This window comes from Nyctereutes procyonoides, unplaced genomic scaffold, assembly GCF_905146905.1.
Source record: "Nyctereutes procyonoides isolate TBG_1078 unplaced genomic scaffold, NYPRO_anot_genome, whole genome shotgun sequence".
NCBI lineage: Eukaryota > Metazoa > Chordata > Mammalia > Carnivora > Canidae > Nyctereutes > Nyctereutes procyonoides.
In genome coordinates, this window is record NW_026575051.1 from 44346148 (window position 1) to 44372220 (window position 26073).

The following is a 26073-nucleotide window of genomic DNA, read 5'->3' on the forward strand; positions in this document are numbered from 1 at the left end:
TTGTTATGATGATCTGTGATCAGTGATTACAACTTGGTGAGAGCTTAGATGATGGTTAGCATTTTTTTAGCCATCAAATGTTTTTTAATTAAAGTATATACATTTTTTTAGATGTAATGCTATTGCACAATTACTAAACTAGAGTATAATGTAAATATAACTTTTATATCCACTGGAAAATAAAAAATTCATTTGACTTGCCCTGTTGTAATATTTTATTGTGGTGGTGTGGAACCGAATCCACAACATCTCTAAAGAGTGCCTATACTTGCAATTCATAGCATCTGCCCTTGTGACACCTAATTTAGGACTCTTGTTTCTTTGATTTTTTTTGCCTTGACCATCTTAATGGATGTTGTGTATCTCTTACTTGGCAGTTACATGGGTCTCTTAATATGTCACAGTTTTTGCTATCCTGAAAAGTGACTCTGTGATGCCCACTCCTTAAGGCACTCCAAGGTTAATCTCATGTTAATCTCATGTCTGCTGCATATGTATAAACATTTCAAACATATTGTCCATATTTGGTGAAATTTTGTTAAATTTATATGATATGATAACAGAGGAGGACTCCGAAATGGATTTTATTTTAATACAGATAAAGAGCAAGATAATTACTTGCGTAGTAAAGGTGCTTTCATCTACTAAATACCCACTTGTTTATTACAGAGATCAATAAAACAGTCTCTGCTTTTGAAGCTGACACTGTCTAGTGGCAGAAACAGATGCATACACTGATAACTAAAATATGACTCAGAATATCATAAGCACTCTTATGAAAAGTAAAAGAAAAGTGTCATGAGAATTCAGGAAGAGGCAATTTACTTTTACCTGGGCTGTGTATTGGGAGAGAGAGGAGCTGCATGGTCAGGAAGACCTGTTCTTTATTTATTTTTATTTATTTTATTTATTTTTAAAGATTTTTATTTATTCATGAGAGACAGAGAGAGAGAGAGAGAGAGAGGGAGAGCGCAGCAGAGACACAGGCAGAGGGAGAAGCAGGCTCCTTGCAGGGAGCCTGATGTGGGACTCGATCCCGGGACTCTGGGATCACGACCTGGGCCACCCACTGAGCCACCCAGGCTGCCCAAGACCTGTTCTTTAAATGATGGCAAAAACATTGCCAGTCGGAGGCAGAGAAGGGCAGGGTAGGCAGAGGACCAAATAAACACATGGAGGATGCAAGTATTCAAAAATCTAGACTAGCGTGGTCAATATGAAGCCACTCGCCAGTGAGGGGCAGCATGTATGGCTGGAAAGGTAGGATGAATCCAAGCAGCGAGAGGTGTGACTGCTACACCAGGTTGGCCCTCTGACTCCTGTACCATACTGGTACTTTGAATATGTATGTATGTGTAGAAGCTTCTAATTTGAGTTTGAATCCCAATTCTACCACTTAATAGTCATTTTGCACACTAATTAGGCGTCCTAGAGCCGGTTAACCTTTCTAATAAGCTTTAGTGCACTCACCTGTACAAGGGAATAAAAAATAATACTAGGCATGTGAAGTGCTTAGTACAGTGACTATATTCAGTAAGTACTAAATAAATGTTTTTATTTTCACCATTTTTATGAAGTATAATTAATGTACACTGCTGTTAGTTTCACACATATAATATACATTATATGATATAATAATTCAGCATTTCTATACATTACCTAGTGCTCATCACAATAAGTGCACTTGTGACCCCTTTCATCTATTTCACCCATCCCCCCACCTACCTCCCCTCTGGCAACCACCCTTTTGTTCTCTGTATTCAAAGGTCTATTTTTTCTCTTTTTTTGTTTGTTCATTTTGTTTCTTAAACTCCACATGAGTGAAATCGTATGGAATTTACCTTTCTCTGTTTTCAGCAGCATTTTAAACAGAGGTACTTCTAAGATTTCAGTCTCAGTGTTTTCCAAATTGAATTGTACTTAAGAGTATTTCTGCTTGTCTTGTTCAGTTTGGGAGAATGAAAATAGAATGCTAAGGGGATCAGTTCCTTACTTTGAAAACTGATGAATAAAGGGGGGGGAAATCAGGCATTTATTCTGTCTTGTATGAGCTGTACCACTGGGTAACCGCATATAGCAGAAGTTTGTTTTTCTCTGTAGAATTCCTGAGCTGATAAATGAAGAATTATAGTAGTATCACAACTTCAGTTACTAATGAACTAATGGATATGTATGTAGACCAGCAGTGGTTGTTAGCATCCAGAAAGAGAGGCAGTCAAGTATTATGTGCCTCCTGGCGGAAGAATACCACCAACGAAGTAGTCTTGTCAAAAAAGAATCAAACCTGTATTTGAAAGCCTCTGGATCCAATTATTAAACTGTGGGAAATAAGAGGACTAGGAACATTAAAAAAAAAAAAAGAGAGAGGACAGAGGAACATAAAAGAGGGCATGGGAACATATTATTAAAGTATACCACAAAGATGGAGCAAAATGAAGACTCTGGGATTCTCAGCACTTAAAAATATGGTTTTGTCAACAAAGAAATTGCAGGACAGAGAGAAAGAGAGAAGGGATATTCTAGATCAAAATATACCTAAAAGACATCACCCAATCACAATGAGTAGACTTTAAATTGGCATTAAACTGACTTTAAAATTATGGTGTTTAGGGACACCTGGATGGCTCAGGGGTCGAGTGTCTGCCTTTGGCTCAGGGCATGATCCCGGAGTCCTGGGATCCAGTCCCACGTGGAGCTCTCTCCATGGAGCCTGCTTCTCCCCCGCTCCCACCTGTGTCTCTGCCTCTCTTTCTCTCTCTTTCTCTGTGTCTCTCATGAATAAATAAATGAAATCTTTAAAAAAAAAAAGAATTATGGTATTTATTAGACAATTGAAAATTTGAACACTGACTAGATACTTGATGATCTTAAGAAATGATGTTAGTTTTTTTAGAAGTGATAATTTCTTTTTTTTTAAGAAATGTTTTTTTTGTTTGTTTGTTTGTTTGAAGAAAGTACATATTAAGGAGGGAAAATGGAAAAGCACTATGGTTATAATGGTAAACTTTGGTCTTACCTCTTCTAAACATTTTCCCAAAGGATCACGTACTTTGTATTTGTTTTTTAGGTTGCTGCAGGATCTGAACTTTTCCAAAGATGAGATCCATAGTTTTACAGCATAATGAAGAGCTGTCATTGTCCTTTACTCAACTGTTTTTGTCTAAATTTGTGATTATTTAGGATTTTTTAAGAGAACATTTTTGTACATACCAACTAAAAGGTCAGCTAGAATCCAGGTTTCCGTTTCTTCAATGAAATCAACTATTCCTTCAGTATAGATGACTTGTTGACTTTATTTTGTACCATAACTTATTTTACTACTGATCTTTGACCTGGAATCAATCATGGCAACAAGTCTATACAGGAGTCTTTTGTGATGAGTCACAAACTTCCTTACCATTTAAAGTGTATCACTGTTCTACAGTAAGCTCTTGTGTTTTATGACATGATAAAGTAAATGATCATTTTGATCACGTTTCTATGCCGTACAATGTCTTATTAGCAATACAGATTAAATTTTACATTGCACTGTTAACTCAGGAAATGATCATTTATGTCCTTGTATTACTATTAAAACATGGAATGTTATAACTTATTAAGTGATCTAAACATTTTGTGTGTGTGTGTGTGTGTGTGTGTGTGTGGCAGTGATACAGAGTAGAATAAAAGTACTCAGGTACTTTTTAATTCTTGTGGTAGAAATGTGTTTAAATGCAACAATATCCATCTAAAGGGAATTAAAAGGCAACAATATAAGATCCTGGAGACATTTCACATATACGGTTTTGATTAGACATTAGATGCGTCAGAGAGTTTGAGAGAACCTTAACAACTATTTTGATTCTTAGCCAAAATTAGAGGTGTCAGGAAAGATCACAAAAGTGTGGCATCTGGTCCCAAGACCTAAAATGATCATTTATGCTTTAGAATGAGTTAAATTTTAATTCTTTTTGAGCCTTTCTAGAGGAACACTGTGTCCTAAATGCCACCTTCCCTGGCTGGCTGCTTTCCCCACAGCTGGCAGTTCAGCAGGAAGCCCCGTGTGTAGGCAATTTATCGTCTGCCCCTGCTGCTTAGAGGCAGCCTTCAAATACTTTCACAGATTGGAATTTAGCAAAGGGTATCAAGAAAAGTCACTGTGACTTTCATGAGGAAGCTCTTGAATGCTTAGGTGGCTACTGCAGGAGCTTAGATTTTTCCATCTTACCCAATACAGCAGCACTGTTTTCAGAGAAATAAAGGGATTGGGAGAAGTCTCCAAATTCCCTGAAAATGATGTTGGAAATAGCTAAAATCTTCACTGAATGATATATTCAAGAGGAACACACTATTAACATTCCTGAGATGACACTCACAGTTTATGAAGCTGCACGTGTGCAGGTGCCTGGGGGACTCATTTCCTGTGCCTCCGGCTTTTGCAGCCATTTCCACCCACATTGACATTCACTGGGCCCAGCAGGATCCAGCTACCCTGACTGGCAGTGCTCCCTGGAGGCAAACAGGAACATTCTCTACCTTCTCCACCCCACGCCCAGTCCCACCCCAACACCTATTTTTTCTTCTCTAAAAGAGATCATGAACTCTTTAGGGCATACCTTTTTTGTAGTTTATTTGTAAATATACCAATTAATTCCACCTCAGCCAACAGTTTTCTCATCTTTTCTAACCTCATTTCTCTCCAGTCCTTTTCTAGTTACCTCAAGCGCACAAAATCCTGTTTGTCACTCTTTATATGTATCTCTTCCTCATTCCTCTTGTTGTATTTTAAAGCAAAAGGAAATCCATAAGCATCTTCTGGACCCATACGTTAATTATTCCCAAATTGGAGTCTCTAAATGAGAATCACCGAGCTTCACCTTTCAATATCCAGGCACCTCCTGGTGCCACATGGATGTTCCATAGCCCCCCATCTTCAACTCCCACTGTAGGCATCTCTCCCCAAGTCCCCTTCTCCTCTTGCATTCTTGGATTCACTGGACCTACCTTCTGCTTCTCCGGCCCTTCCAGAACCATTCAGTATGGATGTCTCCCTCTCCAACCTGACTTCCACACACTAGCTCACTCTCCCCTGTCATTCCTCAACTGGAGTAGGACAGTATCCTGGTTAGAGTCTTGATCTCACTGAAATCCATTCTCCACTCTTGAGTCTTCCAGAAAGCCCTGGAGAGAAAATGCCCTACATAAAGCTTCCGTCTCCCCTTGTAGACAGCCATATTATACTGAGGGGCATAGATTGTAACTTTTTTTTTTTTTTGTAACTTTTTTTGATCAAAGAACTCCAAGACTCCTACATCACATGTTTGCAATGAGGAAAGGGGATTATATTCAAAGTCACTTTTGCTTAAGAATTGTTTGCTTGCTTGCTTCTTAAAAAAAAAAAAAAAAAGTTTATTAGTTTTCTATTGCTGCCAGAACAAATTAACACAAACTTAGTTGCTTATAACAACACCCATTTATTATTTCACGGTTTTATGGGTGAGAAGAAGTCTGAGCATAAGGAGCCTCTGCTGAAGGCCTCACCAGGCTGACATTAGCTCATCCACCGAGTTGCGCTCTTCCCTGGAGGCTCTGGAAAAGATTGTGTTTCTAGGCGTTTTGAGGTTGTTGGCGAATTCAGTTCCTTGCAGTTGTAGGATGGAGTTCCCTGTTTTCTTGCTAGCTGTCAGCTAGGGGCCAGTCTTTGCTTGTAAAAGCTGCCCATGTTCCTCTCATGCTGTCTATGCGGCCCCTCTAGCACTGGCTGGTTCAGTCCCTCCCAGGCTCCCAATGTCACCCAGTTTTCCTCCTGCTACATCTTTTGCCCCAGCTGGAGAAGCTCACTGCTTTTAAGGGCTCACGTGATTCCATTGGGCCCACCCACATAACCCAGAGTAACCTCCCAATTGTAAAATCCGTTGCTTACTGCTGCAAAATCTCTTGCCATTTAATGTAACATATTCAAAGTTTGCAAGTGTTAGGCTGTTGCATTCAGTGAGAAACATCCTGCCTTCTACAGTCTACAAAGAACAGAGAGAAACTTGTCCAAGCTAAGATCATTGTGTTCTGTGTAGATGTTGCTGTGGACTCTTACTTTTTACCTTAATGTGATAGAATGTGAGAAGAGTGCAGGGTGCTCTTGTACCCCAGAATGCTCAGCTTCACTGTGCTGACAAAGGCTCTGCTCCCTCCATGATCCACCACCTCTGCCATACAGGCTTGGCCTGTTTGGGGCTATATCGGTGATGAACCAGATGAGCCAGACTCTGATCTATAATATCTAAAATTCTGGCTAGTAACAAAAAGGAAACGCAAACCTTAACCATTCCCAATCTCTTGGTTTCTTTCTGCTTTGCTCTTACCGGTGAATCTTTTCACCCCGGGCTGCCGGTTTGGCAGACCTCAGATCAATGGCAGAGCGATCTAAAATGCAAAAGTGGGATTTCTCTTCTGTCACCCAGTCACCACTCGTGGTGTGGAGGCTCTACATGGGATGCAACACACCAAGATTGGGATCCTACCCATGAGGCAGTGGCTCCATACCAGGCAAGCCGAGAGGGCACGTTAGGCTGCTTCCTCCCCCTCCCCCAAGCACTCAGCTCTCAGAATGGGTGTCACTTGGAAAAGCTTGCTGTTCCCCAGAACAGTCCCTGTCCTCAGAACATTCATGTCCAAATCTTTCTGTGCATGTATTTTTAAATTTCTCTTGGATGAATAACTAGAAGTTCAATTACTGGGTCATATGGTAACTATATATTTAATTAAAAAAAACTATTTTAGGGATACCTGGGGTGGCTCAGTCAGTTAAGCGTCCAAATCTTGATTTCGGCTCAGGTCCTGATCTTGGGGTCCTGGGACAGAGCCCCGCTCAGTGGGGAGTCTGCTTGCCTCCCTCTACCTCTGCCCCTCCCTCTGCTTACATGCCCTCAAATAAGTAAATCTTTACCAAAATACCACCTTGTTTCTGTATATATTTCTATGCCTAATGTAGAGACAAATATTTACTAGTTGGATTATTGTGCTTTTGAATATACTGTTTCACACTTTGAAGAAAATGCCAGGATTTTTTTGCCCCAAAAGTATTTGTGCCATTTTACATACAGTGTTGTGTGAGATTTTGTTTATCCTGCATCCTCACCAACTTTGAATTATTAGTCTTTTAAATTTTAGTGTATGGTATCTAAAAAAACACATGCTATCTTATTGTGTGTGTGTGTTTTTTTTAAGATTTTATTTATTTATTCATGAGAGACACAGAGAGAGAGAGAGAGGCAGAGACACAGGCAGAGGGAGAAGCAGGCTTCATGCAGGAACCCCAACGTGGGATTCGATCCTGAGACTACCGGATGATGCCCTGAGCTGAAGGCAGACAATCACTGAGCCACGCGGGCATCCCTCTTATTGTGGTTTTAACAATACACATCTGTCTGATGTTTGGTAATATTAAACATATCATCATGTGCTTATTGGCCATCGGTATATTGTCTTTCGTTAGGATGTGCCTTTAAATCGGCCCATTTTTAAGTTGGATAGATTTCTTGTTACTGAGTTGTAAGCATTCTTTCTATACCCTGTGCACACACATCTCAGATATGTTTTGCAAGTATTTTCTTCCACTGCATGACAGCAAATCATGTGTGTTCTCACAGCTATTAGTGCTTAGGGCAAAAACAAGCTTAGAGACATTTAGATTTGACCAAAATAAAAATGTACAATAAATAAGAGCACAGGAGGTGACTGTGAAGTTGATCTGCAAATGACTGCACTTCTAGAAAGATACCTTAGTTGAGGGACACTAGATTCTAGAGGGGCCAGGCCGACAATTAGGGCCATGATGCAGCACGTGCAATTCTGCTTCACTGGGAAACACTTTACATACTGAGCATCATAACTCTGCTATCGTGAAGGCAAATAGAAACCATCCAGAATTCCTGTAAGCTTGGCCATTAGGAGGAACAAACCATTTTTACATAGTACATTTTGTCCATTGCTTTATAGCAACTGGGCCCTTGGAGGTAAATCTGAAAATGAGCTGGCAACAGTTTTTCTCCAATTCAAAGAGCTTATGTTCTGAGTTGGGGATTCCTAATCAGCCATGTCAGCCCGTGGTGATTAGAACAGGAAAGGGGGTGTTTTTATTTGTAGTGTTGGCTGAAGTAGCCTGCGTAGACTTCATTACAGTTCCATTTCCTTGCATTTAGACCATGCTGTGGAAAGCGGTTGTGTTTGGCAATTGCTCTTTAAATATGTCTAAGGGAAGAGGCTGCTGAAATTTTTAGTAGAATATATTCAGATGTTTGTTATGCTGAGGATTTCCCACTTTCTGAGCAAGTTAATATTTTATTTATACAAGAAATGTCACAAGGCAATTCTCAGAGCAGCCACGTTCTTGTGCTTTTCAGAAAAAAAAAAATTCCAGAAATCATTACACATCTAGATTTCCATCATTAACCTTTCATATATTAAGTGCAGCATTTTAATATATATATACTTACCATTTTCAGTCTTAAATTTATTATTCAAAACCTTTGATGTAGTAGAAATTCTGCCCAATAAACCTTTAGAAGAAGGAGTCTCCCTCACCCAGTTCGGGAGTGGTAAAGGAAACCAAAGATCGGGTTCTCTGTTCTCACTGGGGTTTCAGGAAGAACATAGCACAAAAGTCAAAAGCAACATGTTGCAGATCCCATCAGCTCTCTCCTAACCAAACGCTAGAGCTCTGCCCCACTGAGTTGAACGCACTCCCGGGAAAAAACACTGTTCCTTGGAACCCCACCGCACTAGATTGGGGTGCAGGGGAAGGCCTTAAATTCGGGTATTACACAAGGTTTTCCGTGAGTTGTGGAACAATATTCTTGTGGGAGATATTTTCACCCTTAAAAGTTTTCCTTTTTGTTCTGTTGGTCATGAAATCTTAAATAGTAGTAGCTAATATGTATATAGTGCTTTTCAATCAACAAAGCAACCAACTTCCAGCAACACTCGCAGGGGGTGCTGATAAATGTTTAACAACCAGCTCTCAAAACAAACAAACAAACAGCCCTGGGATGCAGAAACTGTCAATTTCTGTGGTATATATCTTTCCACTATGGTCAGTTTCAAATGCAAGGTGACCAAATGTGGATTTGGGAAAAGATGGGCATCATTGGTTCTGCCCAGAGGGTAACCGTCTCAGGGAGTTTACAGACCTGGAACTGTGCTTATTTTCATTTAACTTGAACAAACGTGATGAGGTTTTGTGATGAGGCTTACAGAAGCTAAGTTGTGAGTTGGAAGTGGTGGAGCTGGGACTAGAATTCAGGTGGTCTGGTTAGTTTGCTAGAAGTCACACAACTGGTGGGAGCTACTTCAGGGCATCAGAGCCAGGTGTTCTGAATAGGGTGGCCTCACTTCTAAAGAAGCTCTCTGAAGAAGCCATCTGTATGTCTGTTTGTGTCTTCTCATTTCTTAGGAGAAAGGATACAAATCGTATCATTTCAATAGATACAGAAAAAGCATTTGACAAAATACAACATCCGTTCATGATAAAAACCCTCAACAAAGTAGGTCTAGAGGAAACGTACATCAACAGAATAAAGGCCTTAAATGAAAACCCCACAGCCAACATCATACTCAAGGTGAAAAACTGAAAGCCTTTTCCCCTAAGGTTGGAAACAAGACGAGATGTCTGCTCTCACCATTTTTTTTAAATACACATTTATTCAGTGTCCAGACTATTAACAATCAACAGCATGGGTGGAAAAAAAAAAAACCTGCATTAAAGCCCTTTGTCAGAATGCTTTATACTTTCCACAGAACAAAAACTAAAATAATCTGTTATACTATTAGTCACAAATGCAGTCCTCGAGTTTTTTGCCCATACACACGAGTATTGTCTAAAACATGTCTTTGTAGCAGCGAGGCCCTGCCACCACTGTGCTTGGCTGAGTTCACAAATCTGTTGTAACCTGTAGCTTTCCTGTCACTTCTCTGGCTCTTCTCTCCTGCTAAGCTTTGTTTCCTGACGTAATGAAAACCTTCTGGCACTGCCATAGCTGTTACTGCTGCTGCTGCTGCTGGAACCACCATAGTCACCTCGGTTTTGTGGTTTGGCAAAGTATTGGCCTCCACCACCATAGGGGACAGAGCTTCTGCCTCCAGAATTTCCTCCTTTTTTGGGTCCAAAATTTGAGGATTGATTGTGGTATTGCCAAAATCATTATAGCTTCTGCCACCTCCAAAGTTGCTTCCATCATTACTAAATCCGTTTTAGCCATCCCCACTGCCTCCATATCCACCATGACTTCAACTGCCACTGAAATCACCTCACTCACTGAAGGTCCCTCCACGACCAAAGTTGTCATTCCCACCAAAACCATCTCCATGACCACCACCAAAGTTTCCAGAACCACTTGGATCTCTGGTTAAATGAAGCACTAACCATCTCTTGCTTAGATAGGGCTTTCCTTACTTTACAGTTGTGGCCATTCACAATATGGTATTTTTGAATGACAATTTTGTCTACAGTCATGGTCAGCAAATGTTACAAAAACAAAACCTCTCTTTTTGCCGCTGTGTCGGTCAATCATGATCTATCACTTCCATTTTCCCATACTATTCAAAATAATCTCATAGGTGATGTTCTTCAGTGTCTTCTTTAATGCCACCAATGAAAATCTTTTTTCACAGTTAAGTGGACACCAGGTCTTTGAGAATCGTCTCTTGAGACAGCCCTCTTTGGTTCCACAACTCTTCCATCCACCTTGTGTGGCCTTGCATTCATGGCTGCATCCACCTCCTCCACGGTGGCACACGTGACAAACCCAAAGCCTCGGGAGCACTTGGTGTTTAGATCGCTTATTACCACACAATCTGCAAGCATTCCCCATTGCTCAAAATGGCTCTTCAGACTTCCATTGCTTGTTTCAAAGCTCAAACCTCTGATGAAGAGCTTCTGTAGCTGCTCAGGCTCTTTGGGAGACTCTGACTTAGACATGATGGTAGTGGTAGGGGAGACTTTAATGATGCTTACTGGCCAGCATCCACGGGCAGAAAAGACTAATCTAACAAACGTATCTCCACTCTCACCACTTTTATTCAATATACTACTGAAAGCTGTAGCCACACCCATCCCATCAGGCCATAAAAAGAAATAAAGGCATCCAAACTGATAAGAAGTAAAACTTTCACTATTTGCAGATGATACGCTGCTATATATAGAAAATCCCAAAGACCATCAAAAAACCACTATGCTGATAAATGAAGTCAGTAAAGTTGCAGGATACAAACTCAATATATAGAAAAGTTTTGCAGTTCTATACACTAATAATGAAGCAGCAGAAAGAGAAATTAAGAAAATAATCCCATTTACAACTGCTTCATAAACAGAGATAGCCAGGAATGGTTCAGTTTAGGAATAAACTTAACCAAAGAAGTAAAAGATCTATACTCTGAAAACTACAAAACATTGATGAAAGAGTTTTGTGGTTTTGATGAAAGACATTCCATGCTTCTGGATTGAAAGAACAAATATTGTTAGTGTCTACACTACCCAAAGCAATCTCTATCAAAATACCAACATCATTTTTCACAGAGGTAGAACAAACCTAAAATTTGTATGGAACCACAAAAACAAACAAACAAACAAAAAAAAACCCAAAAAACAGAATAGCAAAGTAATCTTGAAAAAAGAAAAAAATGGAGGCATCACAATTCCAGATTCAAGTTATATTACAAAGCTGTAGTAATCAGAATGGTATGGCACAAAAATAGGCACATAATCAATGAACCAGAATAGAAAACCCAGGAATGAACCCACAATTATATGGTCAATCTCTGACAAAGAATGAAAGAATATACAATGAGAAAAGGACAGTATATTCAACGGAGGGTTGGGGAAACTGGGCAGTAACATGCAAAAGCATGAAACTGGACCACTTTCTTACACCATACACAAAAATAAACTCAAAATGAATTAGAGACCAGCATGTGAGACCTGAAACCATAAAAATCCTTGAAGAAAGTACAGGAAGTCATTTTTCTGACATCATCCATAGCAACATTTTTCGACATAGGTCTCCTGAGGCAAGGGAAATAAAAGCAAAAATAAATTATTGGTACTTCAAAATAAAAAGCTCTGCACAGTGAAGGAAACAACCAATAGAACTGAAAGTAAACCTGCTGAATGGGAGGAAACCTTTGCAAATGATGTATCCAATAAAGGGTTAATATCCAAAATATGTTTTAAAAACTCCATGTATGTCTTTATACTTTTCTGTGTATGTACATAATCTTAAACCATAATCCATGGAACATAATTATACTTTATATTTTAAAACTCTCTGTGAATAATATTGTGTATGGTCTTCTACTTGCTTTGCTTTAATAGCACGGTTTAGGGGATTAATGCACATCGATAGATGTGGCACTAGTTCATTCATTTTAACTGCGATACAGTATTCCATTATTGTATAAATATATAACATTTTAAAAGTTCTTCCATTGTTAGACATTTAATTGGTTTCCAATTTTTTATCATCCCAAAATGGTTAATTGTACATGTCAGTCTTGTTCATACATATGAGAATTTTCTCTGGAATCCATACCTAGAAGTAGAATTTCTAGGTCACAGAGGGTGTGTGCACCTTCAGTTTTACCAAGGCAAACAAGTCCATTTTCAAAATTGACTGTGTCAGATTCCCTGCCCAGTGCCAGCGTATGAGAGTTCTCTTCAATCTGTATCCTTTAAGATGCTTTTGACTTGTCTGACTTTAGGAATATTCCAGATCTGATGGATATTAAATAGTCTCAGTGTAGTTTTAATCTGCAACCCCCTGACGTGTTGGGCATTTATTCACCTGTTTGCTGTCAGGTCCTGACTCAACCTTTCTCTCTTTCTATCCTGGAGGGAGCTCATCTCTGAAAAACATTTCCCAAGGTCCCTTGCCAGCTGGCTTCCATTTTCATTCAGCAAATGCAAAGCACATGTAGGAGATTGAAGGGGAGAAGCCAGGCTCTTTCTCCCCATGTACTCTGCTTCTGGTGTGGTCTCCAGCAGGCCTTTATGTTCTCCAACATCCTAGCTTCTTTTGTTCGGTCCCCCTAATGACTACACCTCTGCCCAATGGCCCTCTTTCCCTTCAGTGACTGCTGGGCAGCCTGAGCCCCCGGATTCTGAAAATACCATCTCTCTTTGCTTTCCCACCTGGGGGTTCCTGCAATTATGTTTCCTGGTTGCATTACCTTCTGGTTTTCAAAGCTTCTACTAAATTTAAATTTGACTAGTAGTTTTCATGTCATTTAAAAATCCTTTTCTACCCAGAAATTTGTGTTTGTATTTTATTTATCTAACTTGTGCATTTCACATTTGCATGTAACTTTGTTCTTCACATTTCAGGTATTTAGCTCATGTGAATGGACTTTCAAATGTGGTGTAATACAGAGGTCCATCGTTATTTTTTTTCCTACGTGTAACCAGTTTTCCTACAATCAGTGTACTGGGGTTGCCTCTTACCAACTCATGAGAGTCCATTGCTAAATCCTTGGGAATTTTGTTAGTCTGGCTGTTAAGCACATCACTGGCTTATAGTGGTCACAACAGGAATATTTATACCACAGCAGTGGGCAAACACTACAACTGAACTCCCCTTCCAACCTGGGGAAACTGTTCTTTATCATACTAACCCTCTACTGCTCAGAACTCTTTATCAAGAAACTTACAGGGGGATCCCTGGGTGGCGCAGCGGTTTGGCGCCTGCCTTTGGCCCAGGGCCCGATCCTGGAGACCCGGGATCGAATCCCACGTCGGGCTCCCGGTGCATGGAGCCTGCTTCTCCCTCTGCCTGTGTCTCTGCCTCTCTCTCTCTCTCTCTGTATGACTATTGTAAATAAATAAATAAAAATTAAAAAAAAAAAAAGAAACTTACAGTATAGTGGAGCTTTTCAAAGTGGTTATGGAATCAGTTTTGTGGGTTGCAACAGGAAGTATTTTTTAACAAAATGGGATGAATAGAAGAATACCAGAATGCATGCCACATAGTAATTGTAACTATTTCTCTTGAATATTCTGTTTCAGTCATCTGTATATATTCCTGTATATACACATCACTGTTTTGGTTTGTAAAATAAAATGCACTTCTTTTTAAAATTTTTGTTTCTGGGATCCCTGGGTGGCGCAGCGGTTTGGCGCCTGCCTTTGGCCCAGGGCACAATCCTGGAGACCCGGGATCGAATCCCACGTCGGGCTCCCGGTGCATGGAGCCTGCTTCTCCCTCTGCCTATGTCTCTGCCTCTCTCTCTCTCTCTCCCTCTGTGACTATCATAAATAAATAAATTTAAAAAAAAATTAAAAAAAATAAAAAAAACTTTAAAATTTTTGTTTCTTTATTGAAATATAATTAACATACAATGTTATATTGATCTCAGGTACACAACACTGATTCAGCATTTCTATATATTACTCAGTGCTCACCACGATAAGTATAGTCACCATCTGTCATATGTTATTACAATATGACTAACTATAATTCTTATGCTGTACTTTTCATCTCCATGACTTTTTTTAATAACTGTAAGTTTGTATCTCTTAATCCCATTTATCAATTTCACTTGTCCTCATACCCACCTCCCCTCTGTCAACAACCAGTATGTTTTCTGTATTGAAGAGTCTGTTCTTTAGTTTGCTTCTTTGTTCATTTGGTTTGTTTTTTATATTTCACACATAAGTGAAATAATATGATATTTCTCTTTTACTGTCTGACATTTCACTTAGCATAATACCCTTTAGGTCTATCTATGCTGTTACAGAAGGCAAGGTCCCATTCTTTTTTATGGCTGAGTAATATTCCATTGTGTAGATAGATAGATAGATGGATAACTCATCTTTATTCATTCATCTATTAATGGACCCTTTGAGTTGCTTCCATATCTTGACTATTGTAAATAATGCTGAAAGAAACATGGTGGTGCAGATTTCTTTTTGAATTAGTGTTTCATTTTCTTTTGGTAAATACCCAATAGTGGAATTACTGCATTGTAGGGTAGTTCTATTTTTAATTTTTTGAAGGAACCCCATCCTGTTTTCTTTTTTTTTAACATTTTATTATTATTTTTTAATATAAATTTATTTTTTATTGGTGTTCAATTTGCCAACATATAGAATAACACCCAGAGCTCATCCCATCAAGTGCCCACCTCAGTGCCAGTCACCCAGTCACCCCCACCCCCCGCCCACCTCCCTTCCACGCCCCCAGTTCGTTTCCCAGAGTTACGAGTCTCTCATGTTCTGTCTCCCTTTCTGATATTTCCCACTTATTTTTTCCTCCTTTCCCCTTTATTCCCTTTCACTATTTTTTATATTCCCCAAATGAATGAGACCATATAATGTTTGTCCTTCTCCGATTGACTTATTTCACTCAGCATAATACCCTCCAGTTCCATCCACGTCGAAGCAAATGGTGGGTATTTGTCATTTCTAATGGCTGAGGAATATTCCATTGTATACATAAACCACATCTTCTTTATCCATTCATCTTTCGATGGACACCGAGGCTCCTTCCACAGTTTGGCTATTGTGGACATTGCTGCTAGAAACATCGGGGTGCAGGTGTCCCGGTGTTTCATTGCATCTGTATCTTTGGGGTAAATACCCAGCAGCGCAATTGCTGGGTCATAGGGCAGATCTATTTTTAACTCTGAGGAACCTCCACACAGTTTTCCAGAGTGGCTGCACCAGTTCACATTCCCACCAACAGTGCAAGAGGGTTCGTTCCCCTTCCTCCACATCCTCTCCATATTTGTGGTTTCCTGCCTTGTTAATTTTCCCCATGCTCATTGGTGTGAGGTGGTATCTCATTGTGGTTTTGATTTGTATTTCCCTGATGGCAAGTGATGCGGAGCAAATGGTGCTGAGAAAAATGGACATCCACATGCAGAAGAATGAAACTAGACCACTCTCTTTCACCATACACAAAGATAAACTCAAAATGGATGAAAGATCTAAATGTGAGACAAGATTCCATCAAAATCCTAGAGGAGAACACAGGCAACACCCTTTTTGAACTTGGCCACAGCAACTCCTTGAAAGATACATCCATGAAGGCAAGAGAAACAAAAGCAAAAATGAACTATTGGGACTTCATCAAGATAAGAAGCTTCTGCACAGCAAAAGATACAGTCAACAAAACTCAAAGACAACCTACAGAATGGGAGAAGATATTTGCAAATTACGTATCAGATAAAGGGCTAGTTTCCAAGATCTATAAAGAACTTATTAAACTCAACAGCAAAGAAACAAACAATCCAATCATGAAATGGGTAAAAGACATGAACAGAAATCTCACAGAGGAAGGCATAGACATGTTTTCCACAGTGGCTGCACCAATGTACATTCCTACCAACAGCACATGAGGATTCCTTTTCTCCACATCCTGCCAACACTTCTTGTTATTTCTTCTCTTTTTAATTTTAGCCATTCTGATAGGTGTAAGATGATATCCACTGTGGTTTTGATTTGCATTTCCCTGATTAGTTAGTGACATTGAACATCTATCATGTGTCTGTTGGTCATCTAAATATTTTGTTTTCTTTTTTGAAAAATGTCTACTTAGGTCCTCAGCCCATTTTTTAACTGGATTATTTGCTTTTTTTTTTTTTTTTGGTGTTGAGTTATGTAAGTTCCTTATATATTTTGAACATTAACCTCTTATTGGATATGTCACTTGCAAATATCTTCTTCCATTCAGTGGGTTGCCTTTTCATTTTATTGATGGTTTCCTTTGTTGTGCAAAAGCCTTTTATTTTACAGTAGTCCCAATAGTTTAATTTTGGTTTTATTTTCCTCGTCTGGAGGGACCTATCTAGAAAAGTGTTGCTAAGGCTGATGACAAGGAGATTACTGCCTATGTTTTCTTCTAGAAGTTTTATGTTTTCAGGTCTCACATTTAGGTTTTTAATCAATTTTGAGATATTATGATGTATAGCTTAAAACAGTGGTCAGTTCATTCTTTTGCACGTAGTGATCAGTTTTCCCAGCACCATTTTTGACGAGTCTGTGTTTCCCATCATATATACCTACTGCTTTTGTCATAGATTAGTTGACCTTATAAGCATTGGCTTATTTCTGGGCTCTCTGTTCTGTGGATGTATGTGTCTATTTTTGTGCCATTAACATAATGTTTTGATACTATAGCTTTATAATATAACTTGAAATCTGAATCAAGGCCTCCAGCCTTGTTCTTCCTTCTCAAGATTGCTCTATTTGAGGTCTTTTGTGATTCCTTACAAATTTTAGGATTATTTGTTTTAGTTCAGTGAAAAATGCTATTGGTATTTTAATAGGAACTGGATTGAATCTGTAGATTGCTTTGGGTAGTGTGGAAAATTTAACAATAGTTGTTTTTTCAATCCATGAGCATAGAATTTTTTTCCATTTATTTGTGTCATCTTTGATGTCTTTCATCTGTGTTTTATAGTTTTCAGAGTATAGGTCTTGATTAAGCTTATTCCTAGGTATCTTATTAATTTTGGTGCAATTGTAAATAGGATTGTTTCTTAATTTCTCTTTCTGCTACTTTGTTATTATTAGTGTATAGAAACACATCAGGTTTCTTTTTTTAAAATTTTATTTATTTATTCATGAGAGACACAGAGAGAGAGAGGCTGAGACATAGGCAGAGGGGAAGCAGGCTCCCTCCAGGGAGCCTGATTCAGGACTTGATCCCAGGATCCCAGGATCATGACCTGAACTGAAGGCAGATGCTCAACTACTAAGTCACCCAGGTGCCCTGAAACACAACAGATTTCTGTATATTAATTTTGTATCCTGCAAATTTACTGAATACATTAATCAGTTCTAATAGTTTTTTGGTAGAATCTTCAAAGTTTTCTATATATAGCTTTATGTCATCTGCAAATAGTGAGTTTTACGTCTTTCTTACCATTTTGGATGCCTTTATTTCTTTTTGTCAGAATGTTGTGGCTAGGACTTCCAGTACTATGTTGAATAACCATAGCAAGAGTGGACATCTCTGTCTTGTTGCTAATCTTAGAGTAAAAGCTCTCAGGTCACCGTTGAGTATGTTACTAGCTGTGGGCTTATCAGATACGGTCTTTATTCTGTTCATGTATGTTCCCTCTAAACCTACTTTATTGAAAGTTTTTATCTTGAATGGGTTCTGTATTTAATCAAATATTTTTTCTGCAACTATTGAGATGATCACATGGTTTCTATCCTTTGTCTTGTAATGTGATATATCATGTTGATTTGTGAATATGGAAACATGCTTGCATCCCTGGAATAAATCCTACTTGATTGTAGTGAATAACTTTTTAAAATGTATTATTGAATTCAATTTGCTGATATTTTATGGTGGATTTTTGCATCTGTATTTATTTGAAATATTGGCCTGTAGTTTCTTTTTTGTTGAGTCTTTATCTGGTTTTGGTATCAAGGTCATAGAATGAGTTTGAAAGTTTTCCTTCTTCTATTTTTTGAAATGGTTTGAGAAGAATGGGTATTAACTCTTCTTTAAATATTTGTTAGAATTCACCTGTGAAGTCATCTGGCCCTGGACTTCTGTGTGTTAGGAGCCTTTTGATTATTGTTTCAATTTATTATAGTAATGGGTCTATTAAAATTTTCTAGTTCTTCTTGATTCAGTTTGGAAGGGTATACATTTCTAGAAATTTATCCATTTCTTCTAGGCTGTCCAATTTGTTGTGATATGATTTTTGATAATTTTCCCTTATAATCCTTTTTATTTCCATGGTATCAATTATTATTTATCCTTTTTCCTTTTATATTTTGCGTCCTCTTTTTTGAATCCTCTTTTTTTTTATGAGTCTGGCTAAAGATTTATCAATTTTGTTTATCTTTTTCAAAGAACCAGATGTTACTTTCAGTGATCCTTTTTTTTTTGTCCCTATTTCATTTATTTCTGCTCTTTTATCATTTCTACTAGCTTTGGGCTTTGCTTGTTCTTCTTTTCTAGCTCTTTTAGGTGTAAAGTTAGGGTTTTTTTTGAGTTTTTTCTTGTTTCTTGAGGTAGCCCTGTATTGCTATATTCTTCCCTTTTAGAATTGCTTTTGCTACATCTCAAAGATTTTAGACCATTATGTTTTCATTTTTGTTTCTATCCATGTATTTTTTTATTTCTTCTATGGTTTCTTGATTGACCCATTTATTGTTTAGCAGCATGTTGTTTAGCCTCCATATATTTGTGTTCTTTCCAGATTTTTTCCTTTTTTAAAATTTATTTTATTTTATTTTTTGTATATTTTTTATTGGAGTTCGATTTGCCAACATATAGTATAACACCCAGTGTTCATGCCATCAAGTGCCCCCCTCGGCACTTGCAACACTTTTGTTCTTGACTTCTGAAGAATTCTGCCCCTCCAGCCCACTTCTGAGAGTAGTAAATAAATCTTCTTCACTATACCCCAGGTAATTTTCAAACTACTGCTTCTGTACTGTGTCTTGGGTGGAGTTATTCATTATTCTGACACTTTACAGGTGGAACTCAGTTTCCTATCACCCTTATCTCTCCCAGTTAAGCCTGCTTATTTAAGATATTTGTAGTTTTATTAATCTTATTAGGTCAGAGAAATTTCTTTTTATTCCCAGTTTGCAAAGAGTTTTGTTTTTAATGTTTAGTGACATTGATTTTATCAGATGAGTTTTTAATTCTCCTTTCTACATTGAGTGTGATTTTATTGTTATGTTAAAAGTTTTATTAAGTTGAGGAAATTTCCTTCTATTCTAAGTTTGTAAAGAAATGTGCTCTTTTTTAAAAATCATAAGATATTTTTTAAACATTTTTTTCTCCATCTACTGAGACAATCTGATTATTTTTCATTTGTTAATCAGCTAATGGGATCATTGATAAAATATAGACATAGATTTAAAAATTTTTTTTTCTGAACTTAAATTCTTGGGGCCAGTTGGGTGATAGTTATTAGTATATTTTTAATCATTGACTTTGCTTGGCTAATATTTTATCTAGGATTTTTATGTCAAAGTTCATAAGTGGGATTAGCATGTTATTTTTATTTATTTTTTAATCATTATAGCCTGGTTTTAATATCAAAGTAATAGCTGGTCATATAACATGTGTTTTGGAATAGGCAGTACTTCATCTTTTTTTTTTTTTTTTTGAGGTAAAAATCCCTATATGGCAGGAATCTGTTCCTTCAACAGTTGGTAAATCTCATTTGTAAATGGTTTCATCACCTTTCCACTCATCTCATAAGGTTGGGTTTTATATTCCTGATTGTCTTTAATATTTTTAAGTCTACTTAGGGTTTTCTTAGTCCATTTGGACTTCTATACAAAACACTACAGACTAGGTCATTTATAAACAACAGACATTTACTGTTCACAGTTCTCAATGCTGGAAGTCTGAGATCAAGACACCAGCATAGTAACACTTTGGCAGAGGCCCTCTTCTTTTTCATAGCCAGTACCTTCTCACTGTGTCCTCACATAATGGAAGAGGATAGGGATCTCTCTGGGGCCTTTTTTATAAGTACTAATCCCATTCATGAGAGCTCCACCCTCATGGTTTACATATCTCCTGAAGGTCCCCTCTGCTAATACCATCACCTTTTGGGGGTAGGATTTAAATATATTAACTTGGGGGAAACAAAAACATTCAAACCACAGCAAGAATTCTATTAATTTTTTTTCTTTGAGTTAGTTTTGCTAACATATTTATCTATAAAATGGTTTGTTTCATCTAACTTTTCAAATTTTGCTGGAAAAAAATTATTCGAAGCATTTTCTTCTTTTTTGGGGGGCAGCCCCGGTGGCTTAGCGGTTTAGCGCCTCCTTCAGCCCAGAGCGTGATCCTGGAGTCCTGGGATCCAGTCCCACATCAGGCTCCCTGCATGGAGCCTGCTTATCCCTCTGCCTGTCTCTCTCTCTGTGTCTCTAATAAATAAGTAAAAATCTTTAAAAAAAAATTAAAGTATTTTCTTCTTTTTGATACTGCTTCTCTACCTGTAGTTAAGGCCATTTTGTCATTACCTTTGCTCTTTAGCTTTAATATCTACTAACTGTGGCTGCTTTACCATGATTCCTTTTCTTCTGGGATTAGAGAGCAGAGCCTGAGAGGACAGAGAAGAAAATGTACTATTCCTGAAATGAAATTAAACCAAGAAAAATTGATGCTGGCATTTCCTCTGAGAAGTACTAGATTTAAGTTGTTCTTTAAAGGGAAAGTTTGAAACCCTGCTTCTGAGCTACTTGGAAAGCCCCAGAAGGTATTTTCTAGGGGGGAGGGGTATATTCAGAGAATGTTAATGTTGTTTTTATTGCATAACAAATTTCTATGCAATCTTAGAGGCAAAAGGAAAAGGATCTTCTATTTTATTTATATGCTATAATTCATTGCAGAGATCATAAACACTACATGGCAACATGGCAGGTAAGAGAGAAGAAAATAAGAAAGCACTATCTATAATTTATTTGTAAGTCACAGTGTATGGACTGAATTCTTTTAGTTATCTGGTATTTTGCCTACCCGATGACCTCCTAAGCACATGCAGCCAAGACCCACACAAATGGCAAGAGTTTCCTTGCTTCCAGCATGCACCCAGGTACTATGGAAGTAGTAGGAAGAGTTTGTTCACAAAGTCTTTATTGTCACCCACCAATTTGATCCCTTTCATAGTTAGAATTTCTGATGTCATATGAGCTCACTTTGGACTGATACTTCTCTCTCTCAATATAACAGATTTTTAAAAATTAAGCTCCAAGTTTAATGTGCACAAATAAGTAGACCAACAATTGAAGTGCATTACCATAAATGCTATTATCAGAAATATGCAAAGGATGCAATGAGAGGCAGAGAGAGAATTCCTCACTCAGCCTTAAGAAGTCATAACAGGATTCCTGGAGGAAGAATGGAAGCTTAGGTTCTCAAGCAGATAGAATCTCTTTCAGAGTGGTCATGGATGGGTAAGAGTAGTTAAGGCCATAGAGATTCTGGGATTGGTGGTGCGTTATAAAGGCAATGATACTACATCTATGGAGGAGTCAGTTTTCTTATCTACTAAAACACTCCAGGAATGAGGAAGGAGGCAAGAGAGGAAAAGAGACGGGGCACAAATAGTGAAGCATACCTGTCTTAATTGGAATGGCTGGTGGTGCCTTCCAGCACAGGAGACATTCAGGTCTTACACAAAGGAGGAACAGTGCCACCTCTCTCAACCAGAGACAGTCCAAGGATGAGCCATCTGCTCCCATCTCACCTGACTGGCTTGCCATCTGCATGTGCTCTCAGATGAATGGTTTGGAGATAAGATCTCTTTCCCTGTCTATATCATGCCATTTGTTGACTTTTTCTCCTACCTTGTCATTTCTAGAAGGCAGTATCAACTAAGTCAGACCAGAGTGGTAGGAAATTGGGGCTTAGACTGATCCAGTCAGGAAAAAGCCAAACCTCAGGATGCGAACATGGATGACAGCCATGCTGGCTTACTAGCAGGCTGACCACACCATGTGCTTAGAGGGTAGCAAAAGCAAATAGGGAACCTGACATTCTCAGAGAATGTTCTGTTTCAAAAATAACTTCAAAGTTTTTGCCATAAGAAATAAAAGAAGATTGTGTTAGAGTTTCTTACATCAGTTTATATAAAGACCTTAATCTGGCCCCAGATGAAAGGTTGGCAAATTGGGACCAAGTCCCTGATCCGAAGGATTTCTTGGATGAAGGACCTGCAATAAGTAGTCCCTGGCTGACCCAGTCACAGGAATAACAGGTCTATAGCAAATATTGCAAGGCATTTTTATGAACCACATCTCATTTATTCCTCACTAACCCTATTAGCTGCACTATATTAATAATTCTTACTTTGTGGATGGGGCATAGATGCTAGGAGACATTATGTAACTAACCCAGTTCCTCAGCTGGCAAGCATAACATTCAGAACTCAAGCCTAGATCTTCTCTGCTGAGCCGTTGTTCCTTTCCCTCCCCCAAACCATGGCTGTAGGTAATTCTCATAATCCTCTCTTCACCTCAGCTCTAAGAGGATCCAGGTGGGGTAGGAAGTCTAATCCTTTAAGGTCTGGCATGTCAAGTAGAGCCTCACTGGAGGGGGAAGCTCCATACAGGTCCAAAGAGAGAGCAGAGTCCAAGGTCAGAGGAGCTCGCACCAAGCCAATAAATTGAACTTCAGCCAAGTTCAAGACCAGAGTCAGAGCAGCTGGAATTTTGCACATGTGAGAATGAAGAGGCCACAGATGGCACAGTGCAGGAGTATGGAGGGGGCAGATAGTTATAGCAGGGCTCTGCTTTTTTCATCTCAAAGTAAAGTTTATTCACATACTGCTCGATAACCATGAGAAAATTGTTCTACTTCTATATTTTTCTCACTCTGAAATTAACTGAATATATGAGTACCTGTTCTGTCAGGATGTAGAGATGATTCTAGTCCTCAAGGCATTTAAACCTAAAAGGGAAATAATGCATTTAAAGGATTTCCATATAAGGCCAAATATTAGAAGATAAAAGTTTTAAGAAACCTATTTTTTGGAAAACATATAAGGGAACTCTTTTAGATTATGAACATCAAACAAGATTTTGAGTGGATTTGATATATGAACTGACCTTTGTCAGGTAGTAGGTTTTGATGGGCAGGGCTGGGGAGCAAATAGAGTGGCCTGGAAGGGCCAGGTGTAGTTTGGCTGCTTATGGAAGGGTGCTTGACGTCAGGTAAAGTCTGAGTCACATCACAGAGGATCTTATGTGTCAAGATAAGGAGTTTGTATATAACTAAAGGCAGTGGAGACCCCTTAAATGATTTCTAGCAGGAAAATGGCATGATGAGAGCATAAGTAGTGGTAAATGATACTCTTCCAGAGAAAAGCCAGTGATTTAGGAAACATGGCTGGTTAATCAAAGCATTTTTTAGAAATCAAGTTTGCTATACTTTTGTGCCCAGTTTGGTCAAATATTTAGTTTAGATGTTGCTATGATGCTGTTTTTCGGATGTGATTAATCAGTAGATTAAATCAGTATTTAATCAGTATTTTTAAATAATAGAGTACCCTCTTTAATGTGGGTAAGCCTCATGCAATAAGCTGCAGGCCTTAAGACTTAACCTTGAGGTTTCCTGAAGAAGAAAGAGTTCTGCTCAAGACTGTGACATAGAAACCCTGCCTGAATATTCAGCCTACTTGCATGCCCTGGACTCAAGACTGCAACATCAACTCTTGATCTGAATTTCTAGCCTGCCAGTCAGCCCTACAGATTTTGGACTCACCAGCTCCAGACACGTGAGCCAGTTCTTAAAATAAATGTTGGCAAAGCCTGTCTCGTGCAGTCTTCTGGCCCCCGTTTGACTGGGTAAGAATGGCCCTTGGGCCCTTGAGATGAAGAATCTACACAGCCCAACCAGGCTCATCACCTTGTGTGGGAGCACCTTTCCTGTTTCATACTCTATGAGTGCTCCTTTGTTCTGCTTAAATGTGTTGGAAGTGGCCCTCAGGCACATCCCCAGTTTTCAGTATTTCAGTCTCCACAGGGGATGGGTCAGGGTCCTTCTAGTGTGGCAGGAGGGGGAGGCTCATAGGCCAATTGCCCTGTGTTGGCTGTGCTGGAGGTGGGCCCACTGGCTGTGAGGAACCAGTGTGCCCTATTGGAGCTAATCTTGCTCTGTCTCTTCCCTACGCGAATAAAGATTTGTTCCATCCTAGTGCTTGACTTGCATTGCATTTTTCTTGGTTGCTCCAATCTAAGATGCTCTAGTCTCTGGGGAACCCTAATACATACTCCAACTATTTCCAAAAGTATTTTGAAATGGCTAAGCAACCACCTTAATATAGTCTGGATTTACATTCTGTAGGTTTAAACAATTTTTTAGAGCAATGACTGAACCTTCAGTAGGTTTGAGTGGTTCCTTTCTTTCCTCCCAGTTCACTGCTTATTGTCCACAGGTCACTGCCCTCTCTACCCCATCTGATGATCCTATAGCAAATGCATTGAAATAGAAATGATGGGTTCGGCAGACTGAACCCTGGAATCTGGAAACCAGATTTAGTCTGCAATTGATACTAAGAAGTATTAACATGGCCTACATGCTGGCCATTCTGCCTCAGGATTTAGATATCATATGTTTATAAGAATGAGGTAACATCTCTGAAGGAAAGCAGAAATTTATGGAGTGAAACATATTTAAAAGCAGGGTGGACAGAAGTCTTAGAAGCTGTGACAAGAAGCTTACAGGAAGTTTGGCAATGTCAGTTAGGGGAAAATGGGGACTAAGAAATAAGACATTGTTTCTCCAGGGCTGACAAACCATGGCTGTAATGAGGACTCAGTCCCAGGCCTCCTAGATGGCTCTGGTCTTCCCCACACACACACTCTGAGACTTCTTTGTGACCTGGAAGACATATTTCCTCCTCTTGGATCCCCATTTCCTTGTCTGTAACCTGACAACATTGGGCCAGGTGATCTCAAAGTTCCTTTCTAGTTCTGGTCTTTTGTTACTTTGTAACTCATATTCTTGGGTCAGCTCTATGATTTGGAAGAAAATGAGATGATATTCCAGTAGACTTTGAGTTCTTCCAGTAAATGAAATTGAAATATTCATGTTTTCGTATTCAAGTCCTTTGTGGGCTTTTGTTAGCATGGACAAGTTCTCCCAAATGACATCCAGGCAGACTAATCAGGTCATCTGACCAGACCAATGTATTCCTTCCCAGCATCCAAGGTGTTTGCACAGTTACCACTGGGAATGGGGGTTCCCTCCCTGTAGCAGGCAAAGAAAAACTAGCTTTTAAATGCTATAATAATACAAGGTGAAAAATTAGGCAATTCACAAAGTAGTAGGAAAAAAGCAAAAAAGGTAAGAATTTTACCATTCAAAGACAGACACCATTAACACATCATTGATCATTCTAACATGTATTTTATGTATTTATATGCACACACATACAATTTTATATAATTGAGATCATATTATATAGGCAATTTTGCAAAGTTTTTTGAAATTTGCAATATTTTTTAAAGATCTTATTTATTTATTTATGAGAGACAGAGAGAGAGAGAGAGAGACAGAGGCAGAGGGAGAAGCAGGCTCCATGCAGGGAGCCCGATGTGGGACTCGATCCAGGGTC

At 38.8% G+C, this 26073-nt stretch overlaps 1 protein-coding gene across 2 annotated transcripts in view; it reads left to right on the plus strand.

Annotated features, from left to right (window-relative positions):
- LOC129512947 (cytochrome b5 reductase 4) overlaps positions 1–21192 on the plus strand; it is a 97227-nt gene extending 76035 nt beyond the window's left edge. Inside the window, exon 16 of one of the 2 annotated variants that reach the window (XM_055330543.1) lies at positions 21048–21192. In XM_055330543.1, the coding sequence (XP_055186518.1) occupies positions 21048–21177 (130 nt within the window). In that variant the 3' untranslated portion in view covers positions 21178–21192. Of the gene's footprint in view, positions 1–3067; positions 3596–21047 lie in introns of those variants that run through there. The other variant, XM_055330544.1, reaches the window with a different exon arrangement.
- The last annotated feature ends 4881 nt before the right edge of the window (positions 21193–26073 follow it).